Source organism: Monodelphis domestica, chromosome 7 (assembly GCF_027887165.1).
Source record: "Monodelphis domestica isolate mMonDom1 chromosome 7, mMonDom1.pri, whole genome shotgun sequence".
Taxonomy (NCBI): domain Eukaryota; kingdom Metazoa; phylum Chordata; class Mammalia; order Didelphimorphia; family Didelphidae; genus Monodelphis; species Monodelphis domestica.
In genome coordinates, this window is record NC_077233.1 from 134,251,902 (window position 1) to 134,266,403 (window position 14,502).

Genomic DNA, 14,502 nt, shown 5'->3' on the forward strand with positions numbered 1-14,502 from the left:
ATGTATTATCACTCAAAATCTGTTGTCATTGAAGATTTTTGAGCAGAGAAGAGACATAACCAATTCTGTACATTAGAAGGATTAATTAAGCAGCGATATGTGGCAGCTGGGGTGATGGGCTGAGGACCCAAGTTTGAATGGACCCCAATTTGGGACATTATTTATCCCATTTGGTTCTCCATTTTCTCCTCTGTAAAACTGATGGTGCTTGGATTGGTCCAAGTCCCAGGTCTCCCCTGACTCTTGTCTATAAACTTATAAACTACTCTGGAAAACATGCCCATAGTTTTATATGTAAAGCCCAAGAAAATGTGGACAAAGAAACAGAGAAAGATCCTTCCATTATTGAAACCTATTCTTGGCTTCCGCTAACTGCTGGGACCCCACACATATGCCCAATAGCCAGTTGCCAGCCTTTGGGGCTATTGGTGCACCTAGAGAAGGGGGATGAGGACACAACAATATAGCTTCTCCTAGGGTGAAAGATGCACAGGATGGGCAAAGGAAAGTGCCAGTCACAGAGAAGTCTGCTTTGCATTTGGGTTTTTAACCTACACCTTGAATCTGAGCCCTGTGGTTTTTGAAGTTTCTGAATTTTGTCTCTTTTCTTTTCTTTTTTTTTCTCTTTCCTCCTTATTCCTCTCACTTCTCTTTACTCCTCTGTGACCCCACCCCCGCCCCTTACCAAAATCATGGGTGAGGAGGGGAGGCCAGCACCCCAGAGCCGGAAACAGTTTGTAGAAAGCTACAGCCTCTATCTCTTCCTGCACTGAGGCTCATGAAAATAAAGCAATTAGTGTTATCATGACTAGGGTCCCTCAGGGGGAGCAAACCCAGTTTATGAATGTCTGGATCTTTCTTTCTTCCTTTCTCTTTCTCTCTCTCTCTCTCTCTCTCTCTCTCTCTCTCTCTCTCTCTCTGTCTCTCTCTCTCTCTCTTTCTCTCTCTCTCTCTCTCTCTCTCTCTCTCTCTCTTTCATCTCTCTTTCTTTCTTTCTTTCTTTCTTTCTTTCTCTCTCTCTCTCTTTCTTCTCTTTCTTTCTTTCTTTCTTTCTTTCTTTCTTTCTTTCTTTCTTTCTTTCTTTCTTTCTTTCTTTCTTTCTTTCTTTCTTTCTTTCTTTCTTTTCTTTCTTTCTTTCTTTCTTTCTTTCTTTCTTTCTTTCTTTCTTTCTTTCTTCTTTCTTCTTTCTTTCTTTCTTTCTTTCTTTCTTTCTTCATTTATAAATGAAGATGTTAAGTTAGATGACCACCAAATCTCTTTCTAGATATAATGTTTTATGCTCTAACCCAGAAATTCTCAAACTTTGGGGACCTTTCACACTCTTAAAAGTTATTTGAGGGGGTAGCTGGGTGGCTCAGTGTATTGAGAGCCAGGCTTAGAGATACAAGGTCCTAGGTTCAAATCTGGCCTCAGACACTTCCTAGCCATGGGACCCTGGGCAAATCACTTAACCCCCATTGCCTAGCCCTTACCATTCTTCTGCCTTGGAACTAATACACATAATTGACTATTGACTCCAAGACAAGGTAAGGGTTTAAAAAAAAAGTTATTTGAGACTCCAAAGAGTTTTTATTTATGTGAGTTATTTCTATCAATATTTATTGTATTAGAAATTAAAACTGATTTTTGTCTTTATTCATTTAAAATCACAACAATAGATCCATTAAAGTTAGAATAAATAGCATATTTAAGAAAAATATATTTTCTAAAAGAAAAGAAATTTGTTGAGAACAGACATATTGTTTTACATATTTAATGTCTGGCTTAATAGAAGACAGTTGGCTTCTCATATTTGAGCTGTCATTCTTGTCAATATCTTCTCTCTACCATTCCAACTGCTGTTGGTTCCAACTCAGTGGCAGAAAGTCCAGAACTTGGTTTAGTTTTCCTTTCCATATTCTAAATCCAATCTGTTGCTCTAGGTTGTGTTTTGGTTGACATACATAAGGAAAATCTGATCTTCCAAAGATATGAAGTTGGAAAAGGGAGGAGTTTTTAATAGGCAAATAACATCTTAGTATTTGACCTTTCACTACCCCCTGAAAGGATCTTAGGGGTACCTAGTGGTCCATGGACCACACTTTTGAGAACTGCTATTCTAGATTCTATTTTCTAAGGTCTCATTCAGTTCTAACATTCTGGTTGGTAAACTCTTAGATCTTTCCTGTTTCTGGAGCCCCTAGAGCACCTCCTTTCACGATAATTGCTGTTTGTTCCATTTAGGATATTTTATGTATCAACACTCACTCAAAACCAGAGTTATGAGCCCCTACCAATGTGCTTTCTTTCTTTTTACCATCCAGAAGATATATTAGTTCAAACAAAAGATATTTATATAAACAGCATAGCCAGTAAAGTGATGAGTAAAGACTCCCTGCATATGTACATGAGGGTACATTCTCCCACAGGTTCCTATACTCCTCGTAAGGGAGGGCATAAACAAATATGAGAAGGACCCTTGGCCTGGGGTAGTAGAGAGGGCAGACCTAAAGGAAACACACTGATAAGAGATCATGCTTAAAGAAGCACATACTAGGAACGTATTCAGCCAAAACATACCCGAAGGCACCCAGAGGGAACACTTGTAGGGCTAGTGCAACTGACATTTGTTCTTATAGGATTAAGAATGTTCTCTGATGATGGCTTCACTTAGCTCTTGATGTTGTTGCTGTGATAACTTCATGGTCATTATTAATCATGCCATCTCTCCTGGCATTGTTCTGCTGTTGTTGTTAGCTACCTGCACTAGGCACATAGTCACTAAACTCTCTTCTACCAATTTCTGAACTTCATTTGAAAGGGGCATTTGATGGCTATCTTTGCTCCCATCTGCTAGGGTTCAATGATAAGCAAGCCTTTACCTGAAAAAGGTAGCCTAACCTCTCTTTAATCATAGCCAAGATTATGAGCCATTTCTTCAAGCTAAGGGACCAAAAAAGGAAACTCTCAGGCTAAGATGAAGTCTTTTCTTTCAACTCTGTATCTGAGAATGAATTTCAGTCTGTCATGTTAGATAATTTATCTGATAGGGCTAGAAATTCCTTGTAACTCCTATTTAACCCCTTATGAGTATCCTGTATTCCTCAAAGCCAGTTTAAGGGCAATACTCAACAGACACTTGTGGAAATTGAGGTACACAGCGCACTTACTACAGTCCCCAATTTATTGCTGCCTCAGAATGAAAATTAAGTTGAGCCAAAATAAAAAGTAAGCAAAGTAGGCTAATGATATCGTCTACCTTCTGAACTGCAATATTAGCCAGTCAATAAATATTTATAAATTATCTACCATGTGCCAGACACTCTGCTAAGTGCTGGAAGGCATTTTAGAGATCATCATGTCCCATGCTCTCATTCTCAAAAGAGAAAACTGAAACTAGAGAGGTTTAAGGTAATGTACATAAAATTACTTAATCCCACAAATGTTCTTTGAGGAATGAGAATATCCCTTCAGTTCACTCTTCTGTTTGGCATTTAAAGCCCTTTGAAATCTGGCTGCAACCCATGTTTCCAGGCTATTTACACATCAACACTCTATGGACCAGTCAAATTGTCATCCCATGTATTCCTCATACATGATGTGCCATCTTCTTTTCCCATGCAAGGATATTATAGTAGACTTCTATTTCTGAGATCCTCTTTCTCCTCACTTCTGCCTGTTAGAATCTCTAGATCACTCCAAGGCTCACTTCAAGTGCTACCACCTGTAAAAAGTCTTTCTGTATTCCTCCAGTTGCATTCTCTTCCTCAAGCTCCCTGAAATTACTTTGTATTTATTCTGCATGTATTTTATATTTACTTATATGTATATGTTGTTTCTTTCTAGTAGAATGTAACCTTCTTTTTCCATCTACCTATGAATGCACCTTTCTTTCTTCCCAGTTAAGCCATATCCCCCTTTCAATGTGACTGTAACCTATTTTGGAGATTATAACATTTCCTGGAAAACCCTCTATGAAGATCCTCTTTACTACGCATTACAGAACAAGCTACAATATGAGTTACGCTACAAAAAACTACAAGACTCCTGGACGGTAAGAAGTTTTCCAGAGAGAATGGTGATTGCCTTTCATGGAAGTAGAATGTCAAAGCCAAGAGGAACCTTAGGATTCAATGCATTTTAACATACATTTATTAAGTACTAGACTAGTCGTCTCTGGGGACACAAAGACAAAAATGAAATAGTTATTTCACTCAAGTTGTGTGCATTCTACTGGGAGGTATCACGTGTATACAAATAAGTTGATACAAGATAATTTGAGGAGGGATAGGGCATCAACAATTAAATAGATCAGGAAAGGCTTTGAATAGGAGGTGGCATCTGAGGCAAGCCTTGAGGGATTCTAAGGCTTCCAAGAGGTGACATGATGAGAGAATGGATTCCATCTGGTGCAAAGACATCAAGACTAGGGGACTGAATGTCAAATTTGGGCATGAATTAGGGAGTCAGTCTGAATGGAATGTAGGGGGAGTGTGTGAAGGTGAGATGAAATAAGTCTATAAAGATAGGTAGGAAGCCTGTTGGAAACTGAGGAGACTGTTGATTCTAAAGGCAATGGGGATCCACTGAAGATTTCTGAGCAAATAATTAGTCAACAAGAATCATAAGTACTGTGCTAGGAGTTGGGGATACAGAGGCAAAAGTGAAAGGGTCCCTGTTTTCAAGAAGTGTATAATCAGTTTGGGAAGACAATGAGCATAAACAAAATACATATGAAATAACTACAAAATAATCATGGGCAACAGAGTTCCAGAAATGTTTATTAATGAGATTCTAGAACATTTATAATCAAGAGGGTTCTGTAAGTATCCATTATGAACTAGAAACAGTGATAGGCAACCTTTTGAGCTTGGTGTGTCAAAATTTGCCAAAAAAACAAGCATAATTTGAGTAGTGTGTCACATTGAGAAAAAAATATCCTTCTCAACATTCAGCACCATACTTCTCTGTATGTGGCTACATGTCATCGAAAATGGCAATGTGTGTCAGGGCTGACACGTGTGTCATAGGTTCGCCATCACATAACTAGAACAATCCCAAGTGAGAATTCTAGGAGTACATGCCCTGCTAAGATTGCAGTTGCCAAATTTGGTTGAAAGAGAAATAGAAAGAAAGGCAGAGGAGACTTTTGTAAGGAAGTAGAAACCTTCAAAACCATTGATTTACTCTGGAAGATTATTAGTTTATTCTGACATTTGTTTACACCTTCTGAAGGTAACCAGAGGATGTTCTTCAATGGTGAGTCCCAGTCTCTTGGAGAAGATAGGTAGGTTCAGTGTATATGAAATGGCAACAGCAGGGACTAGAACCCAGTGTAATAGCCCCAAGGGGTGGGGGGAGCAGGACTGGGACCAGAGTTCCCCAGGTAAGAATGAAGAAAAATAATAGAGGAATAACAAAGGTGAAAATTATAAGGACCTTACCTATAGGTAAGGACAAGGGAAAAAATAAGAATCAAAAGATAATAGGCACAGTGTGGAGTTGAAAGGGTTTTCATTTTGCTGATGGCAGACAAAATACAGTTTATTGCAGGCAGCTAACAACTTTTAAAGGTACAGATCACAAAGAATGAAAGCATTCCTTTGAGATGGGTCCTTGGGAAAGGGCTGAGACAGTCCTTGGGAAAGTGCAACAAGGATGGTAGATATGACACCTGGTTCAGGATAAAGATTCTAGGAATTAGGGTGAGAGAATATTTCCAAGAAATGTAGATAGGCTCTTGGGGTAAAATAATGATTCAAGCACCATTCAAGGTTCATGGAATGGTCAGCATCAGCATGTCTTTGCCAGAAATAGGCAAGTATTACTATGAGAGGCCTAAAGAAGGGAAGGGAGAGGGCACTTGGGCTCGTTCTCAGACAGACTCTTTCTGTTTTTGACCTCTTTGACAGAGGTCACTCAGATCTTTATCTTGGATGGGCTCCAAGTTATCAACCTCTGACAACCTTGCAATCCTGACTCCAGCTTAGAGCTGGAGTTGGGACTCAACCTGTGACTCCATTGATAGAGGGAATTTCCAAATGAGGAAATTCCTACTCTACTAATATAGGTCCTAACCTTTTCTATAACTTCTGGTCTTCTAGAGTTGCCTAGGACAAATCTAAGAAATTAAATGACTCACCCACGGTCACACTGCCAGTTGATATCTGAGGTGGGACTTAAGGCAGGTCTTCCTGGTTTTGAGTTCAGTGCATTATCTACTATATTATACTACCTTTGAATGCAAAGGAGGAAGGATGTAAGCAGTTATGAGAACCTGCATGTTCCTAGAGACCTTCATAGATAACCTAGATGTGTTTCAGTATAAGTAGAATAACTTTTCTGGGGCAGGGGACTGGATTGGATAAGCATTTGAGATCTATTTTAGCCCAACAACTCTACCTACATGTGTTGACAGACTCAGAAGACCAAGTTCATATCAGCTGACTTGAAGTCAGCATTACTCCTATCCTTGGAATTCCAGAAGGACTCAGTCTATGAAATACAAGTTCGAGCTCGGCCCCAATCACCACTCTACAGTGGGATCTGGAGTGAATGGAGCAATTCCACCTTTTTCAGGACACAACCAGTGGGTGAGTATGAAGCCAATGAATCCCTTCTTCCCTGGCCAGGAGCACTATATTCTGGACCATCATCCTGACCTTAGTCTTCCTGGGTCAGATTTTATGAGTTCAGAAACCCCAAGATTCTTTAAGCAGCCTTCTAATTGTATGGACCCCAGTCCATCAGTTGATCAGTCAACCAGCTAGTCAGTTATTCAGTCGGTCACTTACTCAAGCTGTCATCTGTCAATCACTCTTTAAGGCTTCTAGTCAGCCAGTAGCTAACTCCACCAATAAGTCATTCATTGAAGCAGTGTTAGCTAGACAGTCAATCATTTCATCAGTCAGAAAACTATCTAGCCTCACTCACTCACCTGGCCAGCCAGTCAGTCAAGGAGTTATTTGCTATCAGTTAATTAGTCAGTCCAGCCAGTCAATCAATCAATAAATCAGTTTATTAGTCTGTCACTTACTCAGTAAGTCCAACAGGAAGTCCATAAGTGAATGAGTAAGTGAGCTAACTGTCAATTCAGTCAAGAACATTTTCCTATTCCTGACTATACTGGACTCAGGAATAAATAGCATGGTCTAGAATGTGGAGGTCATATATAGAAGACAAAGCTTTTTATAGTCTAACTGAGGAGGAAAGATCCCTGAGTAGTAAAAGACCTCTGTTCTCATTCCTCCCTCTTCTGTGCCACCATTATCCATTGACATTACCTTTCCCTTATTATTGCTCCTGTCCATTTTTCCATGCTATCCTCTTTCCCTAGTTCAGGGGAAGGTCTTGAATTCTGATATAATTTGTTTCATTCCCCATGAAGAAGAGAAATCCGAATGGTCCTCTTGGCTATTCCCCATCTCACTCCTCGTGGCCATATTTGCTTCTCTGGCTGGCTGGAAACTGACACAGAGGTGAGAAAGCCAAGGTCTCTTGGAAAGATAGGGGTGGGAGTGGAAGTGGGTTGGGAGCTGGGGGAAAATAATGCATAGACTGATTGATTGATTAAAAAGCATTTATTAAACATCTATACTAGGCACTGTGTTAGGTCCAGGGAAGACAAATGTAAGTGAAACAATCTCCACTTGCAGGAAGCTTACATTTGGATGGGGGGGGGGGGGGCAACCAGGACATAGATAAGTATATATGGAAAAAATACATGGATTTAAAAATAAGATAATTTGGGAGTGAAGGCTCTAATCATTGGAGGCATCAGGAAAGAAAGGATTCGCATAGATGGTAATGCTTGAGCTGCATCTTGAAGGAAGAGGGATTGCCTCTGTGAAGCTGGAAGAGGGAGAGCATTTCAGGAATGTGTGGAAGAGTCAATGGAGATGAGAGACGGAGTGTGTGAAGAACATAGAGAAGGCCAATCTGAGTAGATTGCAGAGCTTGTGATAAGGAGCAATGTCCATGAAGCCAGGAAGTTGGTCAGGCCAAATCTAGGAAAGGTTTAAAAAGATAAACAGGGGAGATTTGATTCTATCCTAGAAGGAGTAAGAAGCCTTTGAGCAGAGGAGTACCATAATCAGATCTATGCTTAAGGAAAATCACTCCGGATATTGGACTGAAGTGGGAAGAGGCTTAAAAGAGGGGAGGCCAAACAGGAGGAGGCTGATGAACTAGGTGAGGGGTGACCAAGGCCTGAAATAAGGTGGAAAGAATGGGTCAGATGTGAGAAATATTGTGGAGGTAGAAGGCGGCAAGATTTGACAACTGGGGGGAAATGTGTGGTGAGGGTAAGTGAGGAGTTGAAGATAACACAAAGGTTATGAAGCTGGGACACTAGAAGAGTGGTGGGAAAAGTGGTTGGAAGAGGGGAGAATTTGGAGGTAAAAATAATGATGAGCGTGTTCAATATGAGATAGCTGTAAGATAGTCAGTTTGAAATGGAAATAGCAGAATATATAGAAAGAAGACAATTATAAAAATATCAGAGCTAAGAGAGAGTGAGAGGGCATTTAATACCAAAAGTAATAGTATATTACATCTGTATCATGCTTTATAGTTTCCAAAAAATACTTTCATTCATTCAAGAATTTATCAAATAAGTACCTAATATGTGCCAGATACTGTTCAAGGTACCAAGGAGACAGATAAAAAGATAATAAATAAATAAATAAACTCTTTCCTCAAAGAACTTACATTAGAGAAGCAAGAAGTCAGAATTGGGGAGGGAGTATATTCAAGGACTTTGTAAAAAATAGGTACTTAATAAACAATTATTGGAATTGAATGGGAAAGGGCTTTAAAGAGGAGAGAAGGGGAAAAGCATTTTTATAGTGCCTACTATGTGCCAAATACTGTGCTCAGCACTTTTTACAAATACTATCTCATTTGATCCTAGAATCTGGTCTGCCATTAACTAAATATGTTACTTGGGGGGGGGGGGAACCTCTTCCTTTCTATGGACCTCAGTTTCTCCCTGTATAATATAATTGGGTTGGAAAAGGAAGAATCTCTAAAGTCCCTTCCTTAACATTGTCTAGGTCTAGGCAAGGCTCATTTTCATTTGATAGATGAAGAAACTAAAGAGTGATGACAAGGACTATACCTGTCTCCTTGGAGATGAACCAGAATAAGTCAGCGGAAAGATCGTTAGTTACTGGGGATTTTATTTTTTTTAATTAAAAAAGATATAGCAGGAAGCTAGGTGGCCCAGTGGATTGAAATCCAGGCCTAGAGAATGAGATGGGACGTCCTGGGTTCAAATCTGGTCTCAGACATTTCCTAGCTGTGTGATCCTAGACAAGTCACTTACTTCCATTGCTTAGCCCTTACTGCTCTTCTGTCTTAGAACCAACACATAGTGTTGGTTCTAAGACAGAAGGTAAGAGGAAAGAAAGAAAGAAAGAAAGAAAGAAAGAAAGAAAGAAAGAAAGAAAGAAAGAAAGAAAGAAAGAAAGAAAGAAAGAAAGAAAGAAAGAAAGAAAGAAAGAAAGAAAGAAAAGAAGGAAGAAAGGAAAAAAGAAGGAAGGAAGAAAGAAGGAAGGAAGGAAGAAAGAAGGAAGGAAGGAAGAAAGAAGGAAGGAAGGAAGAAAGGAAGGAAGGAAGGAAGGAAGGAAGGAAGGAAGGAAGGAAGGAAGGAAGGAAGGAAGGAAGGAAGAAAGAAGGAAGGAAGGAAGGAAGGAAGGAAGGAAGGAAGGAAGGAAGGAAGAAAGAAGGAAGGAAGGAAGGAAGGAAGGAAGGAAGGAAGGAAGGAAGGAAGGAAGGAAGGAAGGAAGGAAGGAAGGAAGGAAGGAAGAAAAGAGAGAGAAAGAGAGAGGAAGGAAGGATATTAAGCAAATGGCATGTTGAGTTCATGAAGAAGGTACACTGTAAGTTCTAACCAGGTTTGTCAGAGAAGAGAAATTTGTATGTTTTTTCAGAGACACCCTCCAAAATACAGACTACCTTGATCCTGGAGGGTAGAGCTGGTCAGTTTTGCTAGGCAGTTAAGACTGGATATGGCTGGGCTTCTCTGGAAGTGAGGCTTGGCTGGCCAATGCTGACCCAACCTACTGGGGGAAATGTTAAGAGCAGCTGGGCGAAAGCAGTCCTCTGTAAGAGTGAGATTGGGCTCACCAATCCCTCTGTGGGGGAGTTGTTTGGAACTATTAGGTGGGTGGGTCCATCCCTCCTTTAGGGTGCTGGTCAGTCATTATCAAGTCCCAGTTACGTGAGGTTGGGCTGACCAGTCAATGCTCTATGGAGTCGGGGAAGCACTAGCCATTAGCCCTTTTTGTGTAGAGCTCCACTGGACATTCTCTTGGGGGTAAGGAGGGATCTCGGTGCCACACCAGTCCTTCTGTGGGAACTGTGTAGAGCTGAGTTAGCCAATATGCCGGAGGCCATGGGCCCACCTATCCTCTAACAGCCCTGACCCTGGTTTTGTTTTTTTTTGTTTTGTTTTGTCTGTTTCTGTCTCTCTCTTTCTCTCTCTGACATTTCAGGCTATGGAAGAAGATGTGGGTGCTGGTACCCAACCCCGCGTCCTTCTTTCAGCCCCTGTACTCAGCCCATGAGGGCAACTTTAAGGTATGGGTGACTCAGAACTACAGATAATGTTGTCAGAAAAGGAAGCAAACACTTTGCAGGGGCCAGGAGCTGGTGGGAGGAATGGGTTTGCTCTCCAGATGAGCTCCCTTGGCAGGGTTGGGTGGGGTGACAAGAGCTCAGAAGCTACACATGGAAAATATAGCTTGGCTGAAAAGACTGGAGGTAAAACCATGTATTCTCTCCCTTTGCCTCCATGGGCACACAGAGTGCCACAACTGGAAGGGACCTTAAGGGTCACCTAATCTAAATGTCTTATTTTGTAGATGAGGTGGCTGAAGACTGGAGGGCAAGAGAGACTTGCCTGAGACCATGTAATAAATCTGAGTCAGAGCCTGGAGTAGAATCCCATTCTCCTGACTCTCAAGCTAGGTCTCTTTCTACTCCAAACTAATTTCTATCCTGTTCTTTAACATCTCCTGAGGAGAAGACTATCTCTTCTCTTCCTTGGGCTTTCCTTCTCAGCTGCTTCACCCCAGCCTTTCCACCCTTTGGGGCTAGGGAAGAGTATTAGAGACAAGATTTTAGGGTTATAACTGGGACCAAGTGGTGGGAGCTGTTCCCTCCCTTCCCTAAAGGACTGCCAGGAGTTGTCATCCTGTCCTCCCAGAAGTCTCTGCTAACATGTTTAGCTTGACCCATTAGAATATTCCCCCAGTTATGACTGGGAGAGGAGGAAGGGGGTGGTAGAAACTTTCCTTTCTTATCCTCCAAGGTATCCTGGATCCTCTAGAGCAGTGGTGGTGAACTTTTTGAGACTGAGTGCCCACTGCACTCTCATGCTGCATGTGAGCTGCTCCCTTTTACCCTTTACCCAGGCAGGGAAGGGAGGAAGCACGCTGGGCAGTGGGGCAGAGGGTAGGGGGGTGAAGTGAAAAATGACCCCAGGGGAGGTGGAGAGGGGGAAGAGAGCAGCTCCCTCCAGCACAGGTGCCATAGGGTTACCAGCATGGCTCCAGGGCAAGAAAGGAGCCTGATGCCATAGCTAATATTTATCTAGCCCTTCATATAATCTCATCTGATCTGTACAACCCTGCTAAGTGAGTATGATTATTATTACCCCAAAAAGGAGACTGAGGCAGAAAAAGATTAAATGATTCACCCAGAGTCAAACATTTAGTCAGCTAACTTTGTGTCAGGTATACAGTGAAAAGCAAAAACACAGCGTGTCCCCTCGTGGAGTTCGCCTTTACAACAAGAAAATAGCTGTGCATACTAAATATAGTTGGTGCAAATATTGGTGACCTCAGAGGAAAGATACAAGCAGTAGTAAGAGCGGGAGCTGAGTTTTGAAAGAAGTCAGGGAACCCAGGAGGGAGGTGAAGAGAGAACATTGCAGGCAGAGATAGTCAAGGTGGAGATGGAGGATGGGTGTGGAGGACACTAAGAAAGCCAGTGTCACTGGATCAGAAAACAAGGGAAGGGTAGTAAAGTAAGAAAAGACTAGAAAGGAGGAAGAGGCCAGCTTATAAAGGGCTAGGGAGCCACTGGGGTTTATTGAGTATGCATGGAGAAGATGGAAGGGAACTGAGAAGTGACATGCTCAGACCTAGAAAAATGACTTTGGTAGCTGAGTGGAGAATGGATTGGATTGGAGGAGAGATTCTAAAAAGTCGTTATCTTCCTGATTCAAACCTTAGTGTCCTATCCACTATGCCACCAGCTACCATTAGCATCTAGCCAGATGTGGGCAGGACAGACCTCACATAGAGGATGTCTGCTGGTCCGGCTTTCAGGCAAGGCCATTTTTACCCCCAACATCTCTTCCCAGCTCTTGGCCCTAGGCATGAACTTTCCACCATTTCCCACCTTCTCTCCTAGAGTCAAGGCATGAGGTGATCCCAGATGATATTTTACCTATTTTTCCTGGGAAGAGAGCAAACATTAAGGCTTGCTCTGCAATGCCTCTCTTAGTACGAAGTAGTTTTCTGGATGGACTGGCAGACAATAAAACCCCAAGGAGATGAAAGAGAGCTCAGCTGAGTCTTGATGCGATTGGGCCTCAAGGAAAAGGTCCAGGGGACCTCCTGGAAAGTGGGGGTGGCATGGGTGGAACAGGGCAACTAATATTATTTAAGTGACTAGTAATAGCAGAAAGGCCTTGAGTGCCAGATTGCAGGGAGCAAGGACTAAAGACAAACTTGACCTCCTTCATTCTGCTTCTATTGGCCCTGCCCGCTCCACTGAGTGTGAGGGTTCCTATGCCTCTCCATTCTTCTTCCAAAGGCAGAGCCTGGCATATGTGAAGTGGGGAAAGGTAAGCACTTACCAGATATTCTGATACAAACACAATCATGTGTTTAATGGGTCCAGCTGAGCACAAGATGAGTCAGAGGCTGTGGGCCAGGTCTCAGTTTCCAGAGTGATTTCCTGCTCTAGAAGCTATGCCTTAATTGGGGTCAGGGCAGCACTTTCTGCAGAGGAAATGCCAAATCTGTGTCCCCTGCTGTCTAGCAATACTCTAGGGTTGGATGCTTCCTGAGGTAGCCCAGAGCCTGATTTTAGGAGGAGGAATTTCTAAATCAGTTCCTGGTTTGAGAGCTAGGCAAGCTGGAGGGCAAGGAATGGGGTAAGGTTGAGGGGGAAAGCTCTGAGGGGAGGCCCAGGGAAAGAGCAGCCCGAGGATCTGGCTCAAGGGGACCTTGGACAAATCACAGATCCTCTCTAGACCTCAGTGCCATTACCTGTCAAATGAGAGGGGTTCCTGGTCATGTCTGGCCATTTCCTTTCCTCCCAGGAAACAGAGGGAAATATTATTAGAGACCTTCTCTGCCTTAACCCTAAGGAGAGAAGAGGGGAATGATAGAATGTTTGGGCTCTTAGCCTATGGCTGTTGGAGAAGATTTTTTGGAAAATCTGGCCTTACCTAGGAGGTATCCCTTATATGAAGTCTTTCATGCCCAGAGATAGCCAGACATAAGTGGCAGCCAATGGCTTATTGGATGTGAATGTTGAACTTGATCAAGGATCCATTACCTGAGTTCAATGGATCCCTGGGGAGTCTGTGGATAGACTTTAGTGGGGAGGGGGTGCCTGTGAACCTGGATAAGAAGAAAAAATTATATCTGTATATCTACATAATAGATTTCCTTTATAATCCTATGAATTTATTTTGTATATTTAAAACATCTTGAAAAGGGGTCTATAGACTTTCCCAGATTGCTGGTGGGATTTAGGACACAAAAAGGGTTAAGAACCTCTGGACTAGATCATCTCTGTCTTTTTGAGCACTTAAAAAATAGTCTGAGTTAATCTGTCAGTCAGCAAACATTTATACAGAGTATTTATAAAGTACCTACTATGTGTCATTAGGAAAAGAAAATAAAGTCATCTCTCTTAGAGGGGCTACATTATAAGAAGGGTCAAAGGTATGATAACAAAGTGGGGGAGCTTATTTATAAACTAAGAGGGACTTAGAGAAAGGACTCAGACGTGATTAGAGGAGAATTGCAAGAAGGAGGCAATAGAGGGGGGTTATTCTGGTCAGTTGAGGAATGAAGTCTTCCTCCAGGGCCATAGGCTCAACTAGAAGGAACCTCAGAGGTTATCTATTCCAACCCTCTTTGTTAGACCTAAGGTAATTGAGTGATTTGCCCATGGGTCACAAAAGAAGTGGGATTTGAACCAAATTTCTCTGGCTTAATGCCCTATGTTCACTAGGCCAAGAGTCCCCAGCTTTGTCTCTACCTGAGGCAAATCCAAGCTCATTTCATTTTCCCCTCTTTGAGTCACAATATCCAGGTCCCTTCTTAACTGGTAGCGTAGATTTGGGTGACATGATTGCTATAGATATTTACAGGAAGTAGAGGAACCAGACAGATGATGTGATGTGAACTCATTGGACATCCTCAAGAAAAGAAAGTGATGACTGCCTTATACTGGTTCTACTCCATTCATTTGCCCAACATTCACTCCTGGGTGCTT

The 14,502-nt window shown here is 42.0% G+C and overlaps 1 protein-coding gene across 1 annotated transcript in view; it reads left to right on the forward strand.

The window, feature by feature from the left end:
• The window catches only part of IL21R (interleukin 21 receptor), a 48,439-nt gene that overhangs the window by 20,230 nt on the left and 13,707 nt on the right, over window positions 1-14,502 (forward strand). The window contains exons 5-8 of the mRNA XM_007499483.3: window positions 3,882-4,033; window positions 6,398-6,572; window positions 7,367-7,457; window positions 10,476-10,560. Of these exons, the coding sequence (XP_007499545.2) occupies window positions 3,882-4,033; window positions 6,398-6,572; window positions 7,367-7,457; window positions 10,476-10,560 (503 nt within the window). The remainder of the gene's footprint in view (window positions 1-3,881; window positions 4,034-6,397; window positions 6,573-7,366; window positions 7,458-10,475; window positions 10,561-14,502) is intronic.